This window comes from Varanus komodoensis, unplaced genomic scaffold (genome assembly GCF_004798865.1).
Source record: "Varanus komodoensis strain SLA01 unplaced genomic scaffold, ASM479886v1 scaffold3, whole genome shotgun sequence".
Classification (NCBI taxonomy): domain Eukaryota; kingdom Metazoa; phylum Chordata; class Lepidosauria; order Squamata; family Varanidae; genus Varanus; species Varanus komodoensis.
Genome location: NW_025335761.1, coordinates 51,281,344 through 51,304,316, shown reverse-complemented (window position 1 = coordinate 51,304,316; position 22,973 = coordinate 51,281,344). Strand labels below are relative to the sequence as shown.

At 41.0% G+C, this 22,973-nt stretch overlaps 1 protein-coding gene across 7 annotated transcripts in view; it reads right to left on the bottom strand.

The window, feature by feature from the left end:
• The window catches only part of EVL (Enah/Vasp-like), a 184,355-nt gene that overhangs the window by 58,190 nt on the left and 103,192 nt on the right, over positions 1–22,973 (bottom strand). Inside the window, exon 1 of one of the 7 annotated variants that reach the window (XM_044436455.1) lies at positions 1,085–5,741. The exons of the other annotated variants lie outside the window; for them this stretch is intronic. Coding sequence (XP_044292390.1) covers positions 1,085–1,157 — 73 coding nt within the window. The 5' untranslated portion in view covers positions 1,158–5,741. Of the gene's footprint in view, positions 1–1,084; positions 5,742–22,973 lie in introns of those variants that run through there. 7 annotated transcript variants of the gene reach the window in all.

The following is a 22,973-nucleotide window of genomic DNA, read 5'->3' as shown; positions in this document are numbered from 1 at the left end:
AGTTTTAAAGCTGCACATCTATAACAAGCCTTAAGTAGGCAAAGAGAAAACAGCTGGGTCATGGCTTTATGCTTCTGCAGCGCTTCTGTTATGTATGGATCAAGGGTGGGGTTAAGATAATTTACAATCCAAATTAACCTCAACTAGCCAGAGGCCATCTCAACTTCACTGGGCTGCAAGTCTGAAATAACTGCTGAGTTCACCACACTTTATTCTTGCAACAGTGATGAAGCAAAAGCACAGGGGAAAACGGTTCTCAGCCCTGCTATGGAGAAGGCCTTTAAAGTTTAGGTTTTAGCTGTGCCAACTGCTCACAAACTACCTGCACGATAAAGTAGCTGACAGTGGAATCCAACTTCTCTTTACTCTGAAGTAAATCCCATGGAGTTATGCTGAGACGGATTGTAGCCTTAGACACATCCTTCATGCAACATGCAATCTTCCAAACACTCTTGCACATAAAAGAGTGTTTACAAAAATGAGCATGTCTTACTCAGAGTTTCCCCCATACCAATAAAAAATGATCACACCTAGTTCCAAATTCCAGTTACTCCCCCTATGTCTTCCTTGGTTCTCTTATTTGTTTGCGTGTGGGTGTGCTTCTCTTTTTCTTATTGCTGCTCGGTTTTGTTGCATCCCTCAACCACTAAAATCATCAGGGGACTTGCCAGTGACTTTCACTGGATGCACATGACACCTTTAGCAAAATCTATAACAATGGTAATGCGTTACCAATACCTGTTATTTTTAAATAGTTCCAGGCACCCCCACTCAGCGTCATGCCCCATTTTAAACAGATAGTTTGTTATTATGCTTGCCATTGTACAAGCATTATTTACTAAAGAAACTAGCTGTATATATGTCATTTTTAATCAAAGCTGTGATTAAAATGGTGACAAAACTTTTACAAGTTATTTTGTAAGGGCTCAGGAGGACTGGCAAAGCAAGACTGTTTCGGCACAAACATGCCTGTTGCCCCCAGCGCCAAAAGGGTCAAGTCGCTGCAGTTCGAATGCAGTCAGAGGGCAACGACAGGGCCTTATATGACTTGCAACGTCTTAAGGAATACAAGTTCTGTACTTACAACTTGTGCTCAGGCTGATTGTAGCCCACCTCACTCCTTTCAGATGACCGTGCCGAGTCCGCCGGACTGGCATTTTAATAAAATTAAATTACTTCCCACGTCGCAACATGAAGAGTAGCAGTCTAAGCAACCCGTCCAATTGATTTCTGCATTAGGCATCAAGAATACCGCATCCATCCGGAAGAAGCAGAGAGAGGCTTGCATCTAAACAGCTACATAATCCGTCTCAGCATAACAAGGGAAATCCCTTGTGGAGAAAAACTCCAAGGTGGGGGAAATGAAAGGAGGAGGGGGCAGAGAAGAGTAAACCTGAAATGCAGCCAATAATCCTAAAGACTCCTTGAGATATTTTGGACCTAAAAAATCCTCCAATCAGAACTGCGATGACAGGAAAAAATGAGCACATGTTTCCCTAGACCATATATGTCTTAGATTAGGCAGACTTTGGAAGGACTGAAACAGGAGATGCGACTTTGATATCCATCAACTGGCATCACATGTCACTTGTCAACGTGAAATACAGCAGGGTCCCGAGGTCTTGTTTTGCGAAGCAGAATTAGTGGATGAAAGAACATGTGTTAATCTTTATTTATTTATTTATTTATTTATAATAAATAAATAAATGCCGAGGGGGTAATATTACAAACAGCTAATTCCAATTAAGTGGAGGGAAAGGATTTTTAAAACTATCTCCCGAAGGCTGTTAACCTTCCAAAAGTTAAAAATATTAGCTTATTTTTTAAATAGAGTAAGCAAGGAAGCTGACACAGAACCAATCAACTCAAAGACGCCTGTTGAGTCTGAAGGCAAGTATTAGGATACCATAGCTTGTTTTGGAGAACCTGGTTTTGATTGCTAGATCTCTTTTGCCCTGGTACTTATTTCCCTAGTGAATTTTAATAGTATTAATCACAACCTGCAGCAGGGAACAAGAGTCCCAAATCAACAGATGTCTTAAGTACTGCATATTGCAGGAGAGGAGATGCAGGGAAATTCTAAATCATATCACCATCATTCTTCAATTAGTTTTTATTATTTAAATTGTCACTCTCTGGTGTAATATTATGCATAATTCACCAACAGAGAAGAAAAATATTAAAATCTGCACAGAATCATTAATAAAACACACTCCCTAAATCAATCAAAGTACATGAGAAGAAGGATCATTAGATGTTTGAAAACATCTGGTTTTGCATGAAAATATATTGGTGCAATTAAATGCACCATGCGTCACTCAGGGGCTCCAAATGCCAACAGTGACAGAATTTCAAGAGCACAAAGGGTTCCCAACACCTCTTAGTAATAGCCAGCAATGGAAACACACACTTTGGTTCAACAACTTTACCAGATCATAGCCTTTGACTTGCTTTGCAGAGAACAGTAACAGAGTAGATAAGGAGTAAGGCTTGACTATGAGCTGTTGTTGAATTATGGATTATTGCTATGTGCAAATCCTATAACTATGGATCATTAACTATGAACAACCCAGACTGTACAACCCAACAAAAATCATGGATTTTCTTCCTGAGTGGTTCCTTTGTTAGCCCAGTGACTAACATTGTTAAAAAGAGAAGGGGAGATATTAATAATTGGTAAAGCAAGCCTAGTTTTCCTTTCCTTCCACATACTTGCCTGTGTCCATAGACTGCATTTTTAGCTCCTCTCAGGGCGCAATCCACTCAGTATGCCTGATAGGACCCCCAACCTTGGGAACTTAAAGGCATCCAATGCAGAGTGGGAGGAGCAGCAGAGGTGACAGCAGAGTGCTGTTTTCTTCCACATAGGTGGCTGCCAAGCACACAGGATATGTCATACCCAGGCCCCTGCACTCTCTTCCCCTTCCTGCACCCCAGAATGCCCCTTCCCCCCTCCAAGGTGAAGTTCCCAACCTCAGGGAGGAAGCCAGCATGCAAAGCTGTGAGGTGGGGTGGTTCCCAGCTCCCAGGCTGAAGCACAGTTTCCAACTTCAGATCTGGTAATCCAAAGATGATCACGACTGGGGTCTGTTGGACTGCTCCCTTATATATTCAGTTTATTTTTCTTAAGGTTGTGGTATTTAGAATGCTTGCCGGAGGCAGCATCTGTGCTGGCATTCATAGCGAAGGGAGCTGCAACATATACACACCAGTATCTTCGAGGAAATAATATTCTTAGGTTGCCAGAATATGAGAGTTTAGTCTATTGCAGTTATTTTCCCATCAGAATGAGTTCATTACTTTAACGAAGTACTTCTGTCATTTTGTCAAGTTCAACAGGCACACATCTAGCCTGCCTGCAACAAAATGTTGCAGTGTGGAGTGAATGGATTGCTCTTGTTCAGGGTTCCATCCAACCATGCCCTTTTGCAGAATGCCTCATTCCAGTACCCACCCACCTATTCATCCTATAACCAGTCTGTTTTGTTTTGTGGCTACTGAGCTCAATTCTTGCTGGGCCTCTCTCTCTCTTAGTGTGTGCTCCTTTAGAGTTTTTTCTGTAACTTTTTTTCAACTTTTGCAAGCCTTGGCATTCCCAGCTGATAACCTTTCCTTCAGTAGTCATTTTGACCTAACTTGAAGAATAAGGTCTTCTCTACAAAGCTCATTCATTGTGCACTCAAGATTCTCCAATCCCTGAAGATTGCTTGTGCCTTACACAATGTCCTCATCCTCCAGGGCCACTCCACTTCTTTGCAACCATTTAATTGCTCCTCTGTCCCCTTTAGATCAGTAGAACTGGATTTGGAAAGGGTGGAAAGAACCAGAAAGAGACCCTTGCATATTATTGCAATTCCATTATGCTGCAGCACCACCTGGTGGGTGTGCAATGAAACACATAAAAAGGCAGAGAAAGACAAACACTGGGGATGGGGTGGTGGATGCACCCGAGAAGAATCCAGAAGCAGAGGCTTTAGTAAAGTGAGGGATCAAAAGGCTCATATAGTGAAGCACAAGATTTGCTATTAATATTTAAGATAGTAGCAATTCGAAACACTTAGGGGCATATCAGCATGGAACCTGGATAAGCCCTCCAATATAGAAACCATTAACTTCTTTATGTATTGTGCCTACTAATTTTTTAAAACACATGTCCTACAACTTTTACTTAGGCTGGGATCCTATGGGCCTTTGGGAACACATCCAAGGGTCTCTCAGATGTTTTGGATCTCCACCTCTGAGGGTGGAGGACAAGTTCCAACCTCAGAGGGGGAAAACTGACTAGACAAAGCTCCTCCCAGTCATCACAGAGAGCTGGAAGGGGTAGCCACGTGGCTGAGGGGAAAAGCCAGTGGGGCGTTGGGGTTAAGAATACTGGACTGGGACTGGGAAGATCCAAGCTCTAGCTGTACTCAACCATGAAGCTCACTGGGTGACTCTGGGCTAGTCGCAGACTGTCAGCCTAGCCCACCACACAGGGTGGTTGTTGTAAGTATAAAATGGAGAACTTTCTAAGCTACTTTGGATTCCTTGTAAGAAGAAGAAAGGAGGTATATAAATGTGACAGAATAGTAATTTTGTAGACATGTCCTGAGAAGCCTCAGATGCAGAGATTCCATGGTCATTACAACCTTTCCATGGTCATTACAACCTTGCCTACTCACATCCCCTCAAGCGGAAATACAGAACTTCCCTCCCATCCCATCCAATGGAAAGCAAATTATAAAGGTGAAGTGGTCGAGGGGAAAATGTTATTTTGCCTCCCTCTCTGCTAATTCAAGCCCAATGAGTCTTTAATTCCTCCAGCTTCAGGTTTGTCCACTACTGATAAGACTGTTCTGTCAAAGGTTCGAGGATACAACTTCATTCACCATGTTCAGCTAATAAGCTCATTTCTTCAGTGACATGCTCCAAAGGAAAAATTCACAAACCAGTTACACCACTGTCTTCCTTCAGACCTATTATGTTATATTTTTAATTTGTATACCACTAAAATAGCCCTTACCTGCACTCCCTGGGCAGCTTACCACAATTAAAATGGCAGAACATTCTAAAATCAGTAGCACTGAACATGTTCAAATCATATTAACTGCATATTCAAAATGTAAAAATATAATAATACGTCAAAATTAAAATATGACATAAACTTAGAATAAAACAATTTAAACTAAAATCAACTGTAAAACAGAAATAGGGTCAAACTACCACTAAAATCAACTATTAAAATAGCCAAAGAAGAGATATGTCTTTGCCTGGCACCAAAATGACAACAGCAATTCCTCTCTGAGGAACCTGTTCCACAGTTGCGGTGCAACCACCAAGAAGACCCTTCTTCTATATTTATAGTCTGCCGTTTTCCCTCATGTGAGCAATACAAAGTGGCTTACTTAATCCCCCTTCTCTTCCCTATTTTACCCTCACAACATCCCACTAAAGTAGGTCAGGCTGAAATGGCATCACTGGGCCAAAATTTCCTAGTGAGCTTCATGGCTGAGTGGGGAAGTAGAACGCAGATCTTTGCAGTCCTATTCCAGTACTCTTATCACTATCCCACACTGGTTCCATAGGACAGCTTTTATGTAAATGATTAGCCTCTATCCTGTCTCAAAGGAAAATATTCCCAACAGGTGTTACCTATGGGGTGACTTTATGACCCCAAGAGAACGTGCTTGAGACCATGAAAATGCAAACCTAAAAGTCTTTGCTCTGGCTGCATTTCTCCCTCAAGGGGTTGCAATAGGCATAGGAAAGGCTTTCAGCTATCAGCAAGTTCAAGTAATTTATGTATTAATTCTTCCGGAGGCTATGCAAACAGAGGAAAATCTGTATTTAACAATAGCAGGCCCATTGACTTTTCTCTGCATAAAAAAGGGTATAGCCTACTAACTTAAAAAGATCATAGCATAGTTTTTCCTCAATGGATTTTCATTCTGATTGATGGAGGTTTTAGCTCAGCATCTTAGCTTTACAATGAAACAAAATGATCTAGATTGAACCTTGTTTTGCATCTTTTCTTGGGACCTTTGATTGGGTCACAAAGTTAACCTGTCCAGCTGTTCCTGTGACACTTCTGGGGTGACTTTGTTACCCCACACATTTTTGTTATAGTAAAGCACAAAAGATAAAAACCTGAAATTTAGGGATGTTCCAAGCCAGGCAATGAAAGAATGAGCCAGCAGGGTGGCTCATGGGTAAATTATGTACAGTATGAAATGTGCTCCTAGATTACTAAAATCACTCCACAATGTGGGATGAGTTTCAGCTCACCCATCTCCAATTAATATATCAGTTACCAAAACAAATGTCAGTAGGCACAGCCCAGCTAGATTGAATACTGAAATAAAACCGATTTCAAGGGGAAAAAATGAAGGATGATCTTAATTCTCTCCTGTCCCCAATGAAATACATGATCCTGTTTAGGATGGATTATGCCCAATGCCCATTCATAGTACCAGTATTTTTTCTGTTAATAAACCTACCATAAAAGCACCATTCCGAAAACAATGGCACTAGACAGATCTGTGCCCATGAGCAATGGGAAAGGAAGCTTTTCACTGCTGCTCAGTCACAAGTTGCAGGCTGGCAGAACTCAGTAACAGAGTTGTCAAATGATAGCCAAAAAATGCACTCATGACAGGTCAGTTTATCTTACTGACACCTAGGATTTTAAAATAGACAACTTTCATCAACAGAATACTGGTCAATGTATTCTTTCTGACTTACAAAGATCCCACTGCAGCATCATAACTTGCCAATGTAGACTTTGCCACTGAGCTAAACAGTGATCATCGCAGGAATTTCCAAACTTTTAAAAATGTATTACATCAAACCATAGCAGCTGAATTGCTCACTCTTTCCAGCCTTTCAGGTGTATTAGAACTAGATGTTCCATACCCAGTTTGGGTCTGGGACCCTTGGCTGCCATTTTTCCACTGCAACCAGAGAACTGGTGTGCAGCTCGTATGGCCATCTTTAGGCCCTCAGATCGTTTGGCCTACAACTCCCCTCACCCGAGCCAGCAGAGTGAACGGAGAGGAATCATGGGTTAAAACTGGAAATCCACAAGTTGTTCACCCTTGACGTATGCATAAACTTTTCCCCACCAAGTAGAGGGTAAAGGTGGGATACAAATATAAGAACTACTTGTTACTAGGATGCCATGGTTAACAGGAATAATGTGTAGTAATGTGCTGTGCTAAAGTATGGAATAGAAACAAAATTAACTCGTCAAAAGCAACTAGGAAATGTTAATTACTGGATTCAAATTAAGGGTGTGGTACTGCATTTGTATGATATTGGATGAACAATCATCGAGAGAGAGAGAAAGAGAGGGAGAGGTCTAACTGGAAAGCAAATTGGGGTGCAGGGAGGGAATATCACTTGTTAACTCATCTTATTCTGGTGCCTAAATGAAATGAAGGCATCATTTCCTAGAGATATTGATTACCAAAGTGCTCTACTTGAAACCAGACTAATAGGAAGATGAGTTCAAACTCAAATAGATTTTAAAAAATTAAGTCCATTACAGAGAACAATCTCTTTTCTGCTGAAGGAAATTAAACATCTGACAAATGGACAAATGTACTACCCACAAACTGAGCCAAAGACATGGTTCAGGAACTCTACAGATAGGATCAAACTGTAAATGAAAAGCAGGAACTCTGGCTATTAATTCCTTTCTCACTGCGCATCATGTTTTGAGCAAGACATCCATTCCAAATACCATTCAGGAACACTGATCTTGAAGTCCTTTGGAATATACTACTGGATAAAAGAAAAAGAATTTGAGCATAAATTAAGTAGGTGCTTCTCTTGGGGCCTGTGGTACTTTTAAACTTCCTACTATATGGTTTGAGAATGAATCACTTTGGCCTTTGCCAGCTGATAATGATGTATTATTTATGAAACTATGTTAAAACATGGAGAAAATGGAGTTTGTTTATATGTATACCTGTGTGCGCACACACCACTATATACAATAATATTGTTGATGGAATATTGCTACCCTTTTGGTACCCTAGCAGGACACAGAACCCAACTCAACCACAAAAGCCACTTGTGCAATCTAATTATAGGAATAAAAGCAGGGAGGCAGCTTTCAGGAGTGAAGTTAAGACCCTCTGCACGCAAAGAATGTAGTCTGCCATTGAGCAACGGTCCTTTTCCACAAGATATAAAATGGTGCACAGTCCAGTATCACCATTTCAATATGGTACAATACCACAAGCCATTTGGGCCTCGTTACAGCGTTTTTCCCCTTAAAACTTTTCTTCTTTTTGCAGTCCTCTTTGTTACAGACACGTTGTTGTTGTTTTTTTATGCTACCCTCACTTCCTTAACTGCAGGCATTCATAGCTGCATGGGTGCAGGAAGAGGGAGCACTGGGTGAGCAATTCTTAGAAGGCTTTTTATTGGCAAAATCCAGCAGGAATCCACCCAAGGCACTATACCATAGAAAAGCAGGTAAGTTAATTTTTTCCTTTGATCATATCTGACAGCTTAATAATCTGAAGAAAAAAGGGCTAAAGGGGCAGGGGAAAGTTGCAGCAGGCCCCAAATGGCTTGCAGTCATGGTGGGGAGGGAGGGAAGCCAGTGCCACCTGCTCCCAATGCTGCTTGGGCACTTGGGCTGACGCTCGTGTCAGCCTGGGAGCTGCTTGGCAAGGGGCTTTAGCTGCTCTTGGCAAAGGTTCAAGTAGCCAATTCCCTGTAAGCACAATGGGGTTGCTTGCCGAGTTCAGCGGTCAAGACAATCCAACATAGTTTCATCAATCCATATGAAAACTCATGAGTTGTTATGCATAGACAAGCCATCTTGGCTCATACAATCCAAAGACCTAGTGCGGGAAGCAACCTATGAATGGTTGTCAAGTTGTGTGAACTCAGTCATTGCCACATAACAGGTCAGAGACCATGTTTCCCACTCTTCTTCCAAGCAGATCAAGAGGCTTCTAACTACTGCCTTTATTTTATTTTATTTTATTTTATTTTATTTTATTTATTTATTAAAACATTTCTATGCCGCCCCATTCGCCGAAGCCTCGGGGCGGCTCACAACATAAAATAAAATACAAAAATAATATAAAAATAACAATATAAAATAAATAACAATATAAAAGAAATCAATTATGTTAAAGTTGATTACAAAGGTTGGCTTTGCAATACAAAGGAATATTGCAGAAGTCATTAACAGAAGACACCAATGAAGTTAGAAAGCCAGCTCATGTTATGAAGTTGATTCCAAACTGAATTGCTCTCCTCCCACTCTGACTAATGGTTAGCTCCACCCTCAGAGTGATTCCTGCTGCTTGTGGTCCAGCCAACAGGACTGCCGGATGCTATTTAACTTCTCTGCTCTTTTGATCCAGCAATAGACTATGGGACTGATCATGCTACATCCAACCCCCTCGGGCTCTGCTTGTTCAACAGTACTTTCTCCAATGAGATGTGATCTAGTTCTTGTAAATCTCTTGGTTTTATCTTGGGCCATGCTGGCCTTGGAATTTCAGTTCAGAATTTTGACCCTGTCTCTTCTTCCAGTTCTGAACCAGATTCTGAGGCAGAAGCAAGCCCAGTCCTTGTGCTATAAGATCAGCTAGCAAGACATTGCAAGACATTTCTTAAAACAGAACCATCACTCCCAACTCCCAACTTATAACTGGTTTCCACAGTGTAACACAATCACATTGATGGGCAGATGATATTGCTTGATGATAGCAGATTCAAAATGCTATCAGACATGCATCTCCTGGCTCTGGTCACCTGAAAGGGTGGCTCCAAAGTGGAGCAAATGTCCTTCAATTTCTTCTCCACAAGCCACCAGGTGTTCCTCCTATCGCCATATTCTGGAAAGATTGTAACCAATGGCTCCCAACTTTCAAAGGCAATGACTGTCAGAGACATCAGTATAAAGCTCTCTTCCTTGTGTTCTAACCAGCGAGGGAATCAAAAGGAACTATTTCTGGAAATGCTCCTCTAATAACATGCACATTTGATACCAGGAAGAGGAAGTTCATTTGACACACTCTGAAACAAAATCCTCCCAATCGCATTCTCTTCACTGTTCCTCAAATTCCTGCCCTGAATGTGTCATTCAGATAAAACAGTTGAGACACCAATGGAATCAAGAGTGTATTTTAGCAGGGGGACAAAAACCTAAACTGATTTTTCAAGCCAAACGGAAAGGAAGGAGGAACTTGTCTGCATGCACATATGAAGTGGGTGGATGTCTGAAGAGGAACCACCATGATTGGCATCTGTGAGCTGCCTGCAGGACATCCGGGCAAAGGCCAAGTAGAACGCTGTCTTATACTGAGGCAAATCTCGTTCAGTACTGTCAGCACTGAGAGTGATGCTCAGGCTTTCCACCAAGTGTCTTTCCCAGCCCAACCGGGAATACTGGAAGCCCTAAAGAATACTCATCCATTCAGCTGCTTGATTTAGACCCTATATGCATCTTTGCTACAGCGTCTCCCTCTTTTTGAGGGTGCCAAAATGAGCATCAAAACATCTTTTCTGTCAACACAATGGAAACATCAGGATGCTTCCCCAAGAACTGCTACATGTTTTTCAATGTGCTTCAAAGTGATTGTGAGAAATCCCGGCTGTTTCAGATATATAAATAGCTGCAATTCCTTCCTGCTGCATTTCTAAACAGAGATAGTAGGAGCCCCACTATCTCCTTCCAGACCATTGAAGAGAATCCTTCAGCTCTATACAAGTTCAAAAGCACAGCAACAAAAGAGAAAAAGTCATTTGCTTTTGATTCGTTACTTGAGTCAGTGACGCAGTCATATTTTATTGTTAAGAACTGAAGTCACAACAAGTGATTCCAGTAACTTCTGTCTTAAAGAGCCCTGTGGCAAACACATTCATTATGCCAACTGTTCCCCCCTTGGAACCTTTGATGACCCGTTAGAGATGATGGGAGTTGTGATACAACACAGTTCACAGACACCAGAATGACGAAGACTGCCACAAGCCAGCATGAAACATTCTAAACATCTGGACAGTTCTCAGATAATGGTCTGGCTCTTCCAAAAGTATGAAGTTTGTGTACAAAATGATTGGTCCCAAAATGAAACTTAAAATAGTTTTTTTTCTATTGTATTATGTGCACTTCTTTTCAGTCCATCTAGAGCTTGTCAGAAACAGAAACATTACACAAGAAGTTGGCTTCATACCATGAAATCTGGGATCTTGTTGTAAACTAGCATTTTCCATGAAAATGACCAAAATGGTAAATTAGTACTCCAAGCTACCGTATGATCAGTACAATTATTAGTACAGGGATGGGCAATTTAGGGAGGTCTGGGAACAGTTTTCATTCCCTGAACAACTTGCTCTCATGGGCACCATTTTTTAAGAGCATCTATGGTGACTCCCAAGAATTTCAAAGAAATTCAGGTAAGTTTGGGAACAGTGGGGTATGTATGCAGCTAATCTTTACTCTAGTTCTTACTGATTCCTTTGGTTCAACCACGAGTAAGCCTCAGCAAGCTCTGCTCACTTCTAGGTAAATGGACAGAATAAGACTGCAGCCTTAGCAGGTTCAAAGATGGAGCCCCACACAGATTTTCATATCAATCAGGGTTCCTAGCCTGTTAGGACCTGCTCTTTCTTTCATAATTTCAGAAGTGACTAATGTGGGAGTAAAGAAAAGGGGTTCCTTGCCCTGGCTCTGTAATTCCTCACAAAAGACACTCATTAGCTTAGTTTCTCCTGGCAAGATGGAGCTTTATTTTTGAAAGATTTCATACAAAGCAGAAAGATATGATTTCTATTTATCCAACTTTTGTATTGCTCACATCTGTTGCTGTTTTGATATGGCTTTGCTTGCACATCCTGGGAACTAGTTTTTATGGTACTTGATATGTTTGTATGGGGGTTTTAATGACCCATTAGCTATTACGATAATTAGAAAAGTAACTAAAGGTACCACCAATGAAGCATCTCCTACTCACTTCTCCCATTCTGCAAAGCAGCCAGTTGCTTGTGTTCTATAGCAGATTAAAAGGTGGGTAACAAATATATATATGTGGCTGAAGCTTGTGTTTTCTACTGAAATCGTTCATATTTTAAAGTCTGTTTATACCTATCTGTTTAAACTACTATACAATTTTAAAGGATGGTTTAATCTTTAAATTGTTTACATTTCTAAAATCTTACAAAAGCTTAAATTTTGAAATTCAATTGGTACGATTTATAAAGCAAATGTGCAAGTGGCAGTCATTCTTCTTGTTTTTTAATTACTTGTATTAGATGCATTGCCAGCGTATCAGTTTATAATACATGGATAGATAGGAAAACCCCACACTGTTACAGATTCTCCTTGTTTTGTTTTTTGTCCTTAGTTTCTCTCTTATTCTCGCTTCATAACTGTTACAACCCTCCATCTCACTTTTAAAAGTTCCCTTCACTGTCTCCTTGAAGTTTGTTCTGCTTAAGTAGAAGTATGGCTGTTTTTATCAAGATCCAGTCTGACAATTATTTTCCTGTCAATTATTATTACAGTGCCTGTATAAAGAATATCTCTTCTGAAAACACTATCAATGAAATAAGCAAACATAAGCTAAAGTGATAAAACAAAATTAATTGCATAAAAACAAAATCTCTAATGTGGCAGAATGGCCACAGGATTCAGTTCTTGACATTTGCTGAGTGCTTTGATATTTTTGCAGAATACTCTTTCATCTTCTCTTAACAGCATCTAATGTATCACTAAAGGGTACGTTAAAATGAAAGCTTTTCAGACACTTGGGGACAATGTTGCAGAATGGTAATTACCTATGATATACATATTTCCTTTCTGTGGCCCATCACAATGTCTGGTTCTGCAGATATTTGTAGAACTTCACAGAAAAGCCAAACCAGTCTCCAGAAATGCAGCTAAAAGGGTTGCAAGCAATATGCAAATGATTTTACTTATTTATTATTATTATTACAATCATAATTTTGTTATGAGCATAACAAATGCTGCAAGATGATTTCCTAAAGCTGCAACCTTAAACACACTTGCTTGGATGTTAGATCCAATGGAAACAAGCAGACTTCCAGCTAACAAAGTAGAAGGTGGTACGTCTCATTAAGTTAGAAATTGTGTTTGTTACGTTACTTTATATTATGTGCCATGTAGGTTAAAATTGTAACCCTTAAAATTTTCTTAAACCCTTAAAATCTTTCTTAAAATTGTAACCTTTGTGCACCTTGGAAAAAGCTAGCTGAAACAGAAAAAAGCCAGGGCTGGGGCATGCTAGGAGGTGTCGGCCTTGTTTCTGACTAAACCTGCATAGGATTGTGTTTTAAAAGAAATGGTACTAGCAGAAAATGAACATAGCACTACTAGGAAAAAAATGGTATTTGAAAACATTTCTTTGTGAGAACTGTTGGTTCTTCTAATAATAATCATAAATCATAAACTGGTTGGAGTGTTATTGCTCACAGAAGCCTTTGATGAGGATTATTCTATAAAGTATATTATTCTGTAAAGAGACCACCACCTTCTCAAGAGTTCTGTTCCTTCATCCAACAGCCGGTACCACCAGGAAGTTCTTCCTAATCGAAATTGAAACATTAATCTAAGCTAAATTTCCCATTTTGAATCCCTTGATCTGGGTCAGACTGCCCAGAGCAACAGGAAACATATCAGCTTTGTGACAAACCTTCAATTATTTGGCAATTTCAATCACAGTGTGCAGTTTCCAAGTGGCCCAGTGCTAGTGCTAATGAGGTTGCATTTGTGCAATGTAACAGTAGTAATTTCACAGCAAGCAGCCACTTGTTCCCATTGCACTGGTTTGGTTGCACACGCACTGGTCTATGCCAGTACAGTCACATCAGCACCATCTTATTAATGGTCTTCTCTCCAGACTACACACTCAGTCGTTCATCAATTTCTTCCAGGTTTATTTACAACATCTAAACAGATTTTGGAGTAGTATATAATAAAAGATTAAAGGAATAAAATGCAAGATTAAAAGATGCTATGGTTGATGTCAATCTTTTGAACAGAACACCAATAAAAACCATGGCTGGTATATCAGGGAAGGTTTGACAACACAGAAATGTCTTCAGCATGCTTTGGAAACTAAACAGTGTTGGTGCCTTCTTGACATCCAGAGGCAGGGAGTTCCACAGAGAGGGAGCCACCACAAAAAGGCTCTGCTCTGTGTGGTTTCCCTCTGTGCTGTATGTCCTTGAAGAACAACCAAAAGCTCCTTCGTAAATGTTCTCAGCAAGCTGAAAAGCTTTTCAATCGCTTCATGGTAGGAACACTAGGCCAGTCTAAATTTATCAGCAGGGATAGTGGAACATTTTTCCTTTTTCTCCAAAAAACAATGACAGAAGGAACCACAGAATTATACCTGGCCATTTGATTCTTTTGCCTGAAATGGATTGCAGCCACATTTCCTATGGCGCTTCCAGTATATGAAGCATCTCTTGGTCCAAATCAATGCACTTGTTTTTCAACAGTCCCTAAGTTTTTGACAACTGGAATTATGAGGCCTATCAAAAGCACTGTAACGGTAAGTACTGCATTACAGCCCTTCAGCTGACAAACTTTTGTGTGCATCCCATCATACAGTAACTGTAAAACAAAAGGAAATGGTCATGGTGGAGAAGAGGGGAAAGACCATTTGAATCCACCCTTAGAAATTCTAGATTCACATCATAAAGATGTTCCACTTGGGCAACTCTTACAGATCACTACAAAAATAAGAACCATAAGCTTAGGTCAAATGAAAATCAGAAGACTGCTTGGAATTATGGCTAATGCCAGCCTTGCATAAATTGAACCTTTATTACATCCTTTGATAATACATTTGTGCAGTCATGAAGGTTCTGCTCAGCAAACAGGGCTCCGTTTTAACAGGAATGCAGTCTGGCATTATAGGAAAGGATTTTTGTGCCCTCCAGGTTTAATGTCAAAACATTACAACGAATTTCTGCGGGGAGGGGAGTAGGGGAAGGACCCCATCAAAGCTTTGCTCTGGACTGTGTGTGCCTCAGTGCAGGCTAGCAAGAAAACCTGCTGGTCTTGCAGAAAAGCACTTGGAGGGAATGATTGTATTACTTTACAATCACAGCACTTCCATGGCCTAGCAAAACAACCAAGGGGGAGTTCTTCATGTATGTGAGAGTGTGGCCACTGGAGTGTATCAGTCACTGTCACAGCACTAGTGCCAGTGGTGCTGTACTGGTGCAAACCAGCACTAGTGCAATGTTAACTCACCACTTCCCCCTTCGTCTACCAGACAATAAGGATGTAGCACAGCACTATGATAACAGCAAATACAGACCACTGGGTTGGACTTTCCCATCCTCTCCTTACCCCTGCATACACCCCAAATCTGCTCCAGCAGAACTCTTCAGAGCAGATTTGGGGGGGGGGGGCTGCTGCCTGAGCAACAGTTACATAGCACCCACCGTTTTGAAGAATGGGTAAACCAGTTCTGTAATTTTGAGCAAAATATACTTTCTGAAGACCTTTTTAATAGCTGAAAAACTGGAGATCCCAGTTACAGCTTTCCAATTTTAAAACTGACACATCTCTTAGGAACATGTTGTTTCCAAAAGGTTCTGGGGTGGTCAAAACAAACAGACCCTACTGAAAGCGCACTGAGTGTTAAGAATTTTTCTGGCTCCCTCACTCTATCAAGTAGATTAATTGAGGCTATGGAAGTGGGTGTTTGGGTTAAGTAAGCAGTGGGAGTGACACAGCCAAACACTTAACTGAACTATGTAGACCTTGCAAACACCTAAATATTAGGAGTTGGAAAACTGGTATATGAAGCAAACAAATGCTAAAAATAGGACTTCCAAAAATATTTTAAGTAATTGCACTCACCAATTTGACATGTTTATATCTTCGTCCAGGGTTATATTTCTGCTGCACTTTCTAGATTATCGCTATTCTGTCACTAGCCTTACTATTTTTTAAGTCAGAGTTCTCTGCAGATCAAGTCAATACCAGTCCTCCTTTGCAGGAAAACAGAGGTCAATGCTAATACCTCTCTATACAACTGTGAAAGGATTTTATAGTGTGGGTTTAATTCCCTTTTCAAAAACTGTCATCACAATAAAGATCTATAATGAAACCCCCAATCTTTCCAGTATTAAATATCCTAACAACCTGAGTTTGGAAATAACAAGTTGGCTTTTCTTTATCTTCAGGAAAACTCAAGCAACCATTCTGATTCATTTTTGATGATGGAAAAAGGGCAAGACTTTGAGACTTGTTTGCAAATCCGGGTCAAGAAGTAACCTATTAAGCATTACCCAGTGTTAGCATCTGTGCAGATGTGACTCTTGGCCTGCCAGGAGATAGGAATTCTTACATTCAAGAGAAAAGTTGCTAGAGAAGAAGCACACTCAGAGACTGGGAATGGTATGTTGGATGAAACTAACGAATTCTAGAAAACACAAAGCTGCTATAATCACTTTGGAATTCTGGAGTGCAGGGATGAAGTGAGCCAGAGTCTGAGTTCCTGCAAACTTAACTGGGATTCAGCGTGCAGCACAAACAGTGCCCCTCTTGCACGACAAGTGCAGCCAGCAAGTGCAACTGTTTGAGTGGCGGCAAGGGAAATCAGCCAGGAAAGCAGCATCTCTCTTCCATGCCAGCTGCAGCCATCTTTTGGGGTCTGTGCATGTTCATGGACTTCCTCTCAGCTGGCTTTGGAAGACCAGACCAAGCACAAGAGGAAGCCCATGAATGCTTGAAAGGACAGATTCCAATAAGGTTCATTCTAAACCTACTGGTAGGCAGTCTAACATTTTATATATGTTTTACTACTAAGTATATGTGTCTTGTGATGTGTTGCCAAGTTGTCTCTAATTTTATGGTAACCTTATGACTGGAAGAGTGCTCTGCACAATGTCCTGTCCTTCACAGCTCTGCTCAGCTCGTACAAACTCTGGGCTGCGTATTGTTTATGGAATGAATCCATCTCCAAGTTGGTCTTCGTCTTCTTCTTTTGCCTTCAACTTTCTCTAGCATGACTGTCTTCTCCAGTATATCTGGACTGAAACATGCAGTTCCTAAGGACATTGCCCTTCTTCACCTGAATTGCCACCACCACCAACACAGTCCTAAAATGGCATTAGCAGTTAAGTGAATTTAGGCCAATGAAGTCTAGTTTGCAGCTACATAATTTTAGACCCCGGACTTAATGCTCCTCTGCATGGGTGAAACTGGTAGCTCATGACCATGTGTGAAGCATATCACTAAAATTTATCTTTCGCCAAGCAAAGACACTGCCATTCTATGATTCACAACTGTTACCACATTCCTGGTGTGTTACAAGAAAAACTGTTTACTAAGTCACATTCTGTAAGTGTATACACACAGATATACAACCGTCACTATAAGAATAATATAGGAGTTTGTGTCTCCTGCCCTCATAAGTAGCTACTCTCCAAACAGTTATGGGGGAAGCAGGGGCTGGACCACAGGGCACTAACACTGCTTGTGAGGTTCAGCCCAATTCAGTGTAACTACCACTGTTAGTTACATCTGTTCCAAAAATAAGGATATTTCAGAGTGGCTTCCTTGCAGCTTAGTTACATCAAACTAAATGTGCATTCTGAGAAGGCTTGCCATTTTAATGGGCTTCTTGCTGCCAATAATTTTACATGTTAATTTAATATGACTGTAGGAGCCTGGCATTGTTGGTATGGGATCACAAAAATGTGAGCAACAGGGTTGGTTCTGCCAAGCAACAGAGTAAACATCCTGCTTCAGCAGGCACCCAAATGACAGACATACCGTGGCAGAAACTGGTGCAGCAGTTCTTCAGCCCTTGCAAGAGGAGAATCCCACGTGGGATCCTCCTGAGACAGCCAATGTGTTGGGTCAGAAAGCAGCCCCAAGTTATTAGATCTGTCCTCGGAGTTCCAGGACACTGTGCTCCAGTTCTCAGCGTAACAGTGAGCCTGTAATGCCCTTGTTCTATCTCTTTGCAGAGGCAACAGTGAAATGTCTACTTATAGCAAGGTGTTAGGGGTCAAAAGATAACACAGCTTAACATTTCTCAAATGTTCAAAGTGCTTCACATGCATTGTCTTGCTGTAATCTTTATGGCAACCCTATAAAGTAAGTCAGTGTTATTTCCAAGCTGCAGATGGGAGACTCGGGATGGAAGAGAACAAGAGGAACTTGCCTAAGACTACCTGGCAATTTTCTGGCCGAAGTGAGATTTGAAAAGGGAGGTCATGATGTGTAGCTCAGTCTCTCAGCCAATACCTGGCACCAGCTGCTGATCTTACATTTTTCCAAGCCAACTTCCAGTGAGTCCTACACATGCCTATGCAGAAATAAATCCCACTGAGATTACAGATTCTTGAGTGACTTGATTGTACATTAGTCAAATGAAATCAAACAAATTAAATACAAAAAAGAAAATGATTGGTAAAGGCTTCCATAGAGGAAAGCCACAAAAATAGTGAACATAGTTAAAAGATATACAGTTAAAACTGTATTAGTACAACAAAATGCTTCTGTTTTAAAAACAGGTGGTCTTCTCTGCAGCAAACAGTGTTATTTTGAATAAACTTTCCTCTAATAGTTTTTGGAATCAGTAGAGCGCACTGGCACTCTTAATACAGTAAAGTTGTCTTTCTCTTTTAAAAATAACTGTTTTACGAGCTAAAAGATCCAGCCTTTAGGAATGCAGCCCACTTAGGGGATCAAGAGTAAACACACAAGGCTAAAATACATAAATACAGAGCCTTGACTCAGAAGGCCAGAATAATTTCTGCAGCACTTTAAAGCCTAACAAAGCAACCCAAGGGCAGTGGTGGTGACAAGATTCCACAGCACAGCTACTGCCACTGCACGAGTGCTGCTAGCTTGCGACAACCAGGGCAGACGGTCGTGGCAGGGGATTTGTTGTCTGTTTCCAATGGAAAGGAAATTACTAGGCAAGTGCTAGTGCTAGGATAATTTGAATAATTTTGGAAAATGTGTCAGAGGAAGAAAGGGGAGACAAGATTCTCCAGGCCCTTGGGCATGCCTAACATGCCCCTAAAACCCACAGAGAGGCCATGGCTCAGTGGCAAAACATGTGCTCCGCAAGCAGAAGGGGCCGGGTTCAATCTGCAGTATCACCTCACCTCAGTAGGGTGAGGAAATAATTCTGCTCCAGACCCTGGAGCAGCCACTGCCAGTCCGTGCTGACAATACTGTGCTAGATAGGCCAGTATGAATGGCAGCTGAAGCTGCTGGCTCTAATATTAGTGAGATGAGTCTGGTCTTTTAAGGATTTTTATTGTTATGTGCCATCAAGTCATTTCCAACTTATGGTGGCCCTATGGATGGAAGCCTCCAAAGTACAACTCAGTCAAGCAGCAATCCAATGAGAAAGTATGTAGTGTATATTAAGAAATAAGAGTAGGAAAGGGGTGAAAGGGTTTTACAAAGGAAAGGGGGAAAAGGAAGTGGGTAGCAGCAAGCTGGTACAAATCTGGTATAGTATCAGCCCCAGACCTTGCACCTGCCAGCCCTTGTTGCACCACAGAACAAGGAAAACTAGAACATTAACTCTAGTTATTCTGTACTCACAAGAGACTACTCCATCCACAGTCTCAGTCTTTGGTTAGGGAACAAAAGATCGCCTCTTCAGCAGAATGTCCAGCAGAAGAGACAAAGACCGTCTCAATCCACAGGTCCTTTATCCTCCTCCCCTCAATTGATCTGTGGGGTGATGTTAAACTCCCAATCCAGAGGTGACAACTTTCCCAGCTGTTGTCCTTCGCACCATTATTGCTGACAGTTCACAGTTCCCATTCTGGCATCCTTGAGTCTAAAGGATCCTTAAAACTAGGGCCCCAAAACAGGACCAACACCATGGATAGCTCCTTTAAAGCTAAAGCCATAACTCCTTCCAATTCTTCCATAAGCCTTTATTTTTGCCCCACTGCTGGCAGGAAACCTGTGGAACATTCATGCCCTTGAACCTTTCTGAGGTGCCTCCAATGGTCCAAGTGCCATCCCACCAGCTGGTCTCGCTTTCTGTCAGGAAGCAGCATTTTTACCACTCCTTACAGCAATTCATATGGACAAACTCCAGCTGCAGGACTGCCGTCTAGCGGACATACTCCAGCATTAGTTTCTGCAGACTGATGCCACTTCATTAGGTATGTAAAGTCTTATCCTTAGTTAGCAGATATATATCTGCACATGGTCACCAAAGGAAGTAAACATAAGTGGTGGTGGTAAATGAACACAAAATGCAAGGGGTAGAACAAACAGCAACATTGCTATGCAAATATGGAATGTACACAAGACAGTATGGAAGGCCCTCACAACAGTAACAACTGGAGATTTATTGCCATGCTTGCCTCGTATACATCTGAACTTTACATAGAAATGTCACAGGCTAACCTTGGCATTTCACAGCCTTCAGGCTGCCCTGAACATTACCCCTTTCTCTATATATACCTGTTTGTGTGCATATTTTTATATTTGCTAGCTCAGGATTATGCTTCTAATGAAGTAGGCTCCAGTTTGAAAAGGCTTAAGCAACAAAATCTGTTAGCATTTTGCATTACAGCATTTGTTGGTTCAGCTGTAACAGTCTAACATGACCACCCTTCTGGTGTCTTGCTTTGTAATCATTCAACCATCCAATCTGTATTTGCTTAAAACCAAAGGTCACTGCAAAGCAGAAATGAAGGAAAGCTCCCTAGAACAAATCTACAATTAATAATCAGCTCAGGTAATTTACCCCCCTAATGAATATGATATTTTGATATAATGACTAATTTCTAAAGCAGCCACTGAAAGTAAAGAAACTTGTAGTGGAAAAGTGGTGTAATGGTTGAGAGTGTTGGTCTGGGACTCAGCAGTTCTGGCTTCCACTTCCCACGTGAACATTAAGCCCATTGGGTGACTTTGGGCTAGTCACTGCCTTAGCCTAACCTGCTTCACAGGATTGCTGCTATGAGAATAAAATGGAGATGAGGAGAATCTTATAAGCCAGCTTGGGTAACTTGCAAAAGGAAGAGAAGTGGGATATAAATGCAGTATAAAAATACCTAATGTATTTATTCTGATCATCAAAAACAATGTAAATAGTTTCAAAATCTGATATCATGAGCTATCCCTGCTGTAATACAAAGTATTTTGGATGTTTGATTTTGAATGGGCAATTAAAACCTGTTTGTTTTTAAAAAGTGCTGCTCCACATGAGGGTGCAAATTCTTAGAACTGGTTTTTGCCTTTTTAAAAAATGCATATCAATAGAGCTGCTTGTACTTAAGGAGCATGGCTGAGACCAAAACTTAACATGACAAAGGCCATGGGAATAGCTGGTTCCAATGTACAGGAATTTGGGAATTTACCAGCTCTAGATGGGATGCACTCCTTCAAAAAGAACAGATATGTGGTTCGGGGTACTTGTGATTTACTGTTGTCATTGGAGACCCAAATGGTTTCTCTGGAGTGAAGACTGTAGTACCAACTCATGTTGGCATGTCAGCAAAAACCTTTTCTGTACAGGGATAACCTGGCCACTGTGGTCCATGAACTGGTACCCTCACATCTGGATTACTGTAATGCACTTTGTGTGCGGCTGTCCTTGCACTTGGTCTAGAAGCTAAAGGTGATGCAGAATGTGGCTGCCAGGATGCTGAATGGAGCACTGGTTGTACACACAGCCTGCCAGACTACCAGCTACCAAGACAAGTACAAGACCTCGCTTTTGACCCATAAAGTCCTGAACATCTCAGGGTCAAGTTACCTGGCAGACTGCCTTCCAATGCAAGCTTGTACAAGCATTAAGATTCTCAGATGAGGACATATTTATTTGATTTATATGCCTCCCCACTAGCCATAGGCTTTCTGGGCAGCTTACATTATATTAAAATCCATACACAACATAAAACAGTTCAAAACGCAATATCACAACACACAATTACAAAGGACCAATAACAATAAAATGAAAAATAAGCGATCAGCATTACCACAACCTAACACCGCCATCTCAGAGCAACCAGGAAGTGGGCCTTCTCCATGCTGGTGACCAGTTTAAGGAATAAACTTCCCACTAGAACCTGTGAAGCACAAACTCTAACATACTTTAGGTGTCCTGCTTCTTTACCAAGTCCCTTCCCTGAATGCATGTGCTCTCCATTCTTTGTAATTCTGTGTTGCAGTGGTTTAAAATGATCTTATTAATACAGCAGAGAAATTTTATTTAGTCACATATTAGATTCACATCCACCTTTCTTCCTGAAAGGAAATCAAGGCTGCTTACATAACCCTCTTCCATTTTAACAAGCCTGGGATGGAGATCAGGATGAGAGGCCCGAAGTTACTCGTGTTTTAGTATTATGCATTTTAAGTATATTTTAATGCATATCCATTACGTGTGTTAACATTTTTAATTTTCTCATAAACCTCTTAGAGCCAGTATGATGTGGTTTTTAGAACACTGGACTAGTGAATGCAGAGATCCAGATTCTAATTCCTGCTTTCAAGAAGTCACTCACTCTCACCGTAATACCTCTCACAGGGTTACTTTCTGAGGATTGTGTAAGCTACTCTGGGGTCTTCTCAGGAGGAAAGGAGGAGGGCTATAAATGCAATGCAATAATAATAATAATAATAATAATAATAATAATAATAATATTTTATGATATTAACTAACTAACTAACTAACTAAAGGTTATGGGACTGTCTGCTGGAGGAGAGCTTTGTGAATTTTCCAGATGTCAGGCAGGACAGTAGGAAAAGCTTCCTCACTGTCAGCAATATGACAGTGGAACCAGCTGCCTAGAGAGGTGGTGGGCTCTCCCACACTGGAGACATTCAAAAAGAAACTGGACAACATCTGAGTGGGGTGGTGTAACGTGGTGTCCTGCAACAGCAGGGGGTTGAACCTGATGGCCTTCATGGCCCCTTCCAGTTGTACTATTCTATGAATCTATGAATAACCTGGACTGAAAGAAAGATGAGCAAGTGGGTTCTTGAC